The sequence below is a fragment of the Schistocerca americana genome, unplaced genomic scaffold (genome assembly GCF_021461395.2).
Source record: "Schistocerca americana isolate TAMUIC-IGC-003095 unplaced genomic scaffold, iqSchAmer2.1 HiC_scaffold_657, whole genome shotgun sequence".
Taxonomy (NCBI): Eukaryota; Metazoa; Arthropoda; class Insecta; order Orthoptera; family Acrididae; genus Schistocerca; species Schistocerca americana.
Window position 1 is genome coordinate 45,001 of NW_025726409.1, and position 7,500 is coordinate 52,500.

At 59.7% G+C, this 7,500-nt stretch overlaps 1 protein-coding gene and 1 pseudogene across 1 annotated transcript; one reads left to right on the forward strand and one right to left on the reverse strand.

Moving 5' to 3' along the window:
* The first annotated feature begins 4,203 nt into the window (after positions 1–4,203).
* Positions 4,204–5,654, forward strand: LOC124588707 (nascent polypeptide-associated complex subunit alpha, muscle-specific form-like). Its single transcript, XM_047131488.1, has 3 exons — positions 4,204–4,275; positions 4,478–4,665; positions 5,015–5,654. The coding sequence occupies exons 1-3, from the start codon at positions 4,204–4,206 to the stop codon at positions 5,652–5,654; spliced, it is 900 nt and encodes a 299-aa protein (XP_046987444.1).
* Positions 5,655–5,815: 161 nt separating this feature from the next.
* LOC124588716 overlaps positions 5,816–7,500 on the reverse strand; it is a 2,995-nt pseudogene continuing 1,310 nt past the window's right edge.

Consider the following 7,500-nt stretch of genomic DNA (forward strand, 5'->3'; position numbering starts at 1 on the left):
AGTATAACCACTTCAGCCGTCTTCCACGACTCTGGTACCCGTCCCTGACGTAAACACTCGTTGTAGAGGTTTGTCAGGTAAGGGCAGATCTCCGCGCATAAGGCTTGGAGAACCTCTGCAGCGAGACCATCTTGTCCCGTCGCCTTCTTCCGGCGCAATTCGAGAATGGCTATTGTAACTTCACGTTCAGTGAATGGAGCAACTGGCGTCTCATTGGCATATGCCTCATTGAGTTGTCTCCTCATATTCCCCTGTTCCTCATTCTCATCTTCGCTACTATCATCTGGCAACAAGGTGCTCATGAGTAGCTCGGCTGACTCCTGCCAGTCCCTGGTGTGGCTGCCATCATTCTTCCTTAGGGTTGACAGGACCGTCGGTGACCGAACTTTCGATGCGGCAATCCTGAACGGCGTTCCCCAGGGGTCAGCCGCCAGACTGTCACGAACGAAAGACTGCCAACTCTCAATCCGTACCGTGTGCAGCGTCCGCTTAAACACCGCCTTGGCCCGCCTGTACCGCGCAAGCGTAGCCTCACGCATGTGATCGCCTATGCTGCGCTGGTATTGCCGCCGCGCCCTTCTGCATTCGCGTCGGAGACGTTGCAGCTCAGGGTTCCAAGGCGCTTTAGGCGTTTTCCCTGTATGGGCCAACGGGACTGCGCCCGTTGCTGCTGTCTGTATAGCCCTCGTCAGATCCTCTGCAGCTTTATCCACGTCCACAACGCGATCCATTGGCCAATTCGGTATCACTAGATTTCCTCTTAGTCGATCCCAATCAGCCTTTCGCCAGTTGTACTTGACGATGCCGTTCACCTGGTCTTGTGGAGGAGGCTCCCCATCATAAGCTACAGTGAATGTGATCAGATTATGATCACTTAGTGTCGTTCCCCGCCATACCTTCCAATTCTCCGCGCGGAGATGCACATGTGCACTCTTTAGTGTCACATCAATGTTTGAGGTCGCTCCCCGGCGACCTTCAAAAGTTGGTGGGAAGTTTGGTCGGTTCAACACTTCTAATCCGAGCTCGAGAATTGCTTCAGCGAGTCTCTCACCCCGCCTAGCGGCGCGTCGCGCGCCAAGAGGCGTGATGTCACTGTGCCATAGGGGTGACATGGCGTTTGCGTCCATTGTGCAGATGAGCAAGTCATTGCGGTGGAACCCAACCGCCTCTTTTAACTGGTCGATGTACGGCCTCTCTCTGTGCCTGTACTGAAAGTACATGTTCAGCACGAAAAAGGTGAAATCGCCAGTGTTTATTTCGGCTAACACCATGCATCTGTTGCTGAGGTGCGCCACTTTCACTGCTCTCAGAGATCGATTTAGCACAGCGATCGCTGCCATAGGGTGCTCTCCTCCTGCCAAGATCTGAGCTGTAGTCGGCATATACAGGATCTTTCCGTCTTTGGAGTATGGCTCCTGTAGACATAAAATGTCTAAAGACTCCTCCTCCGCTCGGCGTCGCACCTCGCACATCACCGCTTGCGATCGCGCGCAGTTCAGCTGTCCTATTTTAACCGACACGGGCATTGTGATGTTTCACAGTCCGGTCGGCAACAGGTGAGGCGGCAGCCGGTAAGGAGACGGTTGACGAGAGGTCTTGTCTTCCATAGTCTGTCCGCTGGATTTTACGTTGTGTGAGGATTTTATAGAAGTCACACTCTTTTCCTGGCGTCACGCAATTGCGATTTCGCTTTTTGCACGGAATGCAGACCGGTTGGTTCCCCGCTTTTCGACAATCCTTTCTCATGTGGCCGTTTTCGCCACAGTGCCCGCATGTTATTATACTCGGGTCCTGCTTGCAGAACTTTGCCGAGTGGTTTACATCTTGGCACCGCGTGCAGACAGCCAAGTCTAGGTAATCATCGACTGGCATGGACTCGAAGCCCATGTACAGTCTTTTCTGCCTAAGGATGGCGACTCTGAGTCTGGGGCTTACTTCCACCACGAGATGTGATGTTTGTTTGCCCCTTGGTCCAGTCCGGAACTTCGGCTTAAACTCCTGGCGGAATTGTGTTTCCGAAAGTCCTCCAAGGTCATTTTGCTTTCGAGTTAGCTCAACCACAGTTTCATTCTTCATGACGCAGGGTACATGATATATGATTATCTGCGGATTGAGCTTTTTCGGCAGTTCGCATTTCAGAGCTTCTGTCAGTTTGTTATTGGCCAGAAGTTTTTGACGATCAGTTTCAGACGCCACATCAACGATAAGCGTCGGGCCGTTTGTGGTGACCCGTGAGAACTTCACACCATCAACCTCTGGCTTGACCAGGGAGGTGAACTTCTTTCTCACTTCTGCTCCGCTTTCGTTTGCCTTTGACTTGATAAAGAGCGTAGCCTTCTCAGTCTGGGCTCTCGTTATCATTGCCTGCGTTTTCCTTTCTGTCGAGGGTAGAGCGGCGGCAACTTGTGCAAAGGTCTTTGGCGGCGCCAGGGGCGCCGCTTTCGTCCTCGCCAGCTCATCCTCCAAGGCGTCCACCCTTCCTGTGAGGGCCGACTGCGCCATAGCCCAGTCAAACAACTTAGCTCTCAGTTGTCTCTTGAGGTCACTTAGACTTTTCTCCTCCACCAGTTGCCCCGGTTTTAGAGAGTCGTCCACGAGTTCAAGGACGTCCTCGAGCCGCGTCGCGATGAGCTGTATAGTCGCAAGATCGCTGGGGCTTGCCTTGTATGGGGACTTGCCGTCCTCGACTGGGCCGCTGGGCTCTTGCCCGGCTACCTGCGCCGAGTCCGGCTGCTTGTTCTTCTTTCGCCTCTTCCGTCGAGTCCCGGGCTTGCGCCCTTCGGTTCCCGACATTGGCGTAGAGGCGCGGCTACTGCAGGCACTTTCACTGACTGGGCCGCTGGGCTGCTGCCCGGCTACCTGCGCCAGTTTCCGCGCACTTTTCACCGTTTCCGACGGTTGAGACTTCGGCCGTGTGGCCGCCGTCTCTCCCGCCGGGCGAGTCTGGGTGGACGTGCCAGCACCGACTGGGCCGCCGGGCTTCTGCCCAGCTACCTGCGCCAGCTTTGGCCCGCCCGCAGTCTTACCCGCCGGCGGCGTCGTCGGCCGTGTGGCCTTCGTCTTCGCCTTCGGTTCAGACTTCCCCTTGGCGCCTTCCCCGACTGGGCCGCTGGGCTCGCGCCCGGCTACCTGCGCCGGTTCCGGCTTATCTCCCTCCTTGGGCGCCGTTCTTGGCGCCGGCTGGCGGGGTGGCGGCATTAGCTCGGTTGCAGCGTCAGCACTCTGCGATCTCTGCCGAAGCACTCTTCGCAGGTGTCTCCTCTGCTTCCTTAGCTTAGCCTGACGGTCTTTCTCACTGTCACTTTCACTCGTATCAACGAGCGTCCGTGACAGCGTCTCGCTAGCGGCAGTCTTAGCGCTCCGCACACGGGGTGTCCGGAACTCCAATTCTGGCGCACTAAGCGCGGGGTCATGGTCTTGTGGTCTAGGGACCTCCGACTGCCCTTGGTTTGGGAGTCCGTCAGTACACGAGGTGTCCGACTCGCTCCCCGAGAGGTTGGTGTGTTGACTCCGCGACGGCCCACCAGTTCCGTCGGGACAAGGTTGTTTGAAAGAGTCCATGTGGTTCCCACGAACAGCTAGGGATCTATGTTGTCCATCCAGGCGTCGCCCCGCACACCTGGGTAAGCCTTATACAACAGAGGGTCGGCCGGTCCTCTGAGGTGGCTGACTCATGACTGTTCACAACTCAACAGCCTTGCGCCCCATAGCCGCCAGCTAACGCAGAGGGTGAGGGGTGATTATAGAGATTGTCCTTCTCTTGCCCAGGCGGTTAAGCCAAGACTCCGGTCCAAAACACGCACGACGTTCCACTGCGCGCCTCACAGCAGTCGTTGAAGTGCGTATCTCAGTTTACGGCCGTCGCTGGTAGCGCTTGCCAGCTCCGGGCTAGGGCACCCCGGGTTTGCCAAGCCCGTACGGCGACTGCATTAGCCTCCGTCCCTGTGGTCGTGGTCTTAGGCCACTCAGGAGCATCCTCCTGTGGCAGCTCCTGGTGACTTCCGCGTTGTGGTGACCGTTGCCGGTCTCCCCTTCGCAGTTGTCCACCAAGGAATCCTCCGATCGAGGCCGAGACGTCGTCCGCGTTGCATTCTCTGAAGGCCAGAGAGCGCTTCGCAGTCAGGCGCCCTTCCCCGCGCGTGGACATCGGCCTGCTTCCACATTAAGTTCTCTACAGTGAGAGACTTAGTTTCGGCAGGAACGATGACCGCCAGAACTCCCCACTGTGCTTATTGCGCCAACCGCCTGCACCAACCACAGCCAACATTGCGTATGGCCGGCCGGCGCCGCTAAGTTGTCCGGACGTGGCCTGCCGAGCCGGGCACGGCAGGGCCGGCGCCCGCCGCCGGCGTGGCCGCGAGAGCGAACCGCCAGTCAGAGACCGACCGCCCGTCCCGCGCCAGCCAGCAGCGCGCGCACCGCCCAGCCGACCCGGCCCAGCGCAGCGCGCCCGACACAGCAGCGCACCCGTGCGCAGCCCAGCCGGCGGACGAGCCCCGCCGCTACCCCGGCCAACCGCACCGCCGTCCGACATTTGCCGGGCGGAGCATGTGCGAGGCCGGCGCCGCAGCGGGAGCCCACCACCAGCGAGCCGCGCAGGACGCACCACCATGCGCATAAGGCAACTGCCGCGTGCCAACAGCTGTCGACACGCGTCGTTGCCACGCGCACATCCTACGTACGAACTTGGATACTAGACTCACGAGTCCGACACCTACAAGCGCTCGCAGTAGGTGGAGGCGCACGAAAGGCGTGACATACCTCCATGTCGGGAGTTAACTCCCGTGGCACTTGTGTCTTGGAGTGATGCATCCCACGTCCGATAAGTCGAGCGCGGTAATACTTCGTTCCTGACGGTGAGGCGTGAATCTCCGTAGCGCACACAGGCAGAGACGGAGGCACGTCCTCGCAGAGAGACACTATACCAGTCAGACTTGCGCCCGACAGGTTTGCAACCTCTGCAGCAGACATACGCAGCATGGCTGATGCATCGCGAAATGTCCTAACGTGAAAGCGGCGCCCGCCACACCCCGGCCGGAGCCGGGGCGCAGCAAGCGCCGCCAACGCAAAAGCGGCGCCCGCCGCACCCCGGCCAAGGCCAAGAGCACGGCAAGCGCCGCCAAAGTGAAAGCGGCGCCCACCGCACCCCGGCCGGAGCCAAGAGCGCAGCAAGCGCCGCCAACGCAAAAGCGGCGCCCGCCGCACCCCGGCCGGAGCCAAGAGCACAGCAAGCGCCGCCACAGCCAAAGCGGCGCCCGCCGCACCCCGGCCGGAGCCAGAGCACAGCAAACGCCGCCAACGCAAAAGCGGCACCCGCCACACCCCGGCCAAGGCCAAGAGCACAGCAGGCGCCGCCAAAGCAAAAGCGGCGCCCGCCGCACCCCGGCCGGAGCCAAGAGCACAGCAAGCGCCGCCAAAGCAAAAGCGGCGCCCGCCGCACCCCGGCCGGAGCCAAGAGCACAGCAAGCGCCGCCAACGCAAAAGCGGCGCCCGCCGCACCCCGGCCGGAGCCAAGAGCACAGCAAGCGCCGCCAACGCAAAAGCGGCGCCCGCCGCACCCCGGCCGGAGCCAGAGCACAGCAAGCGCCGCAGAAGCGAGCAAGTGCCATTCGCCAGTGAGCAAGGATACTAGACACAAGTGTCCGACACCTTAGCGCCCACGGCGAGCGGAGTGCGAGACTCGGCTTGGAGAGGCCGGTTGCCCAGTCCCTCTGCGTCTACGCCTGCACCCCGCACGGGAGTCGCCCTTCTCTCATTGGTTTCACCGGTTGCCCGGCTACTCACATCTTACACCACGGGAAGGTTGAGAGATCGGACATTTAGCCGCCCGTCTTCTACCAGTATAGGTGGAAGTAGATAGGGACAGCGGGAATCTCGTTAATCCATTCATGCGCGTCACTAATTAGATGACGAGGCATTTGGCTACCTTAAGAGAGTCATAGTTACTCCCGCCGTTTACCCGCGCTTGCTTGAATTTCTTCACGTTGACATTCAGAGCACTGGGCAGAAATCACATTGCGTCAACACCCGCTAGGGCCATCGCAATGCTTTGTTTTAATTAGACAGTCGGATTCCCCCAGTCCGTGCCAGTTCTGAGTTGATCGTTGAATGGCGGCCGAAGAGAATCCGCGCACCCGCGCGCCCCCGGAGGAGCACGCTAAGGCGGACGCGGCCTCGCAGCAAGGAAGATCCGTGGGAGGCCAAGGCACGGGACCGAGCTCGGATCCTGCACGCAGGTTGAAGCACCGGGGCGCGAACGCCGCGCAGGCGCGCGCATCCTGCACCGCCGGCCAGCACGAGGCCAACCAACGGCGAGAGCAGACCACGCCCGCGCTAAACGCCCGCACTTACCGGCACCCCTACGGCACTCACCTCGCCCAGGCCCGGCACGTTAGCGCTGACCCACTTCCCGACCAAGCCCGACACGCCCCGATCCTCAGAGCCAATCCTTATCCCGAAGTTACGGATCCAATTTGCCGACTTCCCTTACCTACATTATTCTATCGACTAGAGGCTCTTCACCTTGGAGACCTGCTGCGGATATGGGTACGAACCGGCGCGACACCTCCACGTGGCCCTCTCCCGGATTTTCAAGGTCCGAGGGGAAGATCGGGACACCGCCGCAACTGCGGTGCTCTTCGCGTTCCAAACCCTATCTCCCTGCTAGAGGATTCCAGGGAACTCGAACGCTCATGCAGAAAAGAAAACTCTTCCCCGATCTCCCGACGGCGTCTCCGGGTCCTTTTGGGTTACCCCGACGAGCATCTCTAAAAGAGGGGCCCGACTTGTATCGGTTCCGCTGCCGGGTTCCGGAATAGGAACCGGATTCCCTTTCGCCCAACGGGGGCCAGCACAAAGTGCATCATGCTATGACGGCCCCCATCAACATCGGATTTCTCCTAGGGCTTAGGATCGACTGACTCGTGTGCAACGGCTGTTCACACGAAACCCTTCTCCGCGTCAGCCCTCCAGGGCCTCGCTGGAGTATTTGCTACTACCACCAAGATCTGCACCGACGGCGGCTCCAGGCAGGCTCACGCCCAGACCCTTCTGCGCCCACCGCCGCGACCCTCCTACTCGTCAGGGCTTCGCGGCCGGCCGCAAGGACCGGCCATGACTGCCAGACTGACGGCCGAGTATAGGCACGACGCTTCAGCGCCATCCATTTTCAGGGCTAGTTGCTTCGGCAGGTGAGTTGTTACACACTCCTTAGCGGATTCCGACTTCCATGGCCACCGTCCTGCTGTCTTAAGCAACCAACGCCTTTCATGGTTTCCCATGAGCGTCGATTCGGGCGCCTTAACTCGGCGTTTGGTTCATCCCACAGCGCCAGTTCTGCTTACCAAAAGTGGCCCACTTGGCACTCCGATCCGAGTCGTTTGCTCGCGGCTTCAGCATATCAAGCAAGCCGGAGATCTCACCCATTTAAAGTTTGAGAATAGGTTGAGGTCGTTTCGGCCCCAAGGCCTCTAATCATTCGCTTTACCGGATGAGACTCGT

Bases quoted from the DNA above. Each gene is read 5' to 3' on its own strand.
- LOC124588707 (XM_047131488.1), top strand. From the start codon at position 4,204: ATGACCGCCAGAACTCCCCACTGTGCTTATTGCGCCAACCGCCTGCAC. The intron at 4,276-4,477 runs GCCGGCCGGCGC...ACCCGTGCGCAG, and splicing joins CACAGCCAACATTGCGTATG to CCCAGCCGGCGGACGAGCCC. The intron at 4,666-5,014 runs GCGCACATCCTA...CTAACGTGAAAG, and splicing joins TCGACACGCGTCGTTGCCAC to CGGCGCCCGCCACACCCCGG.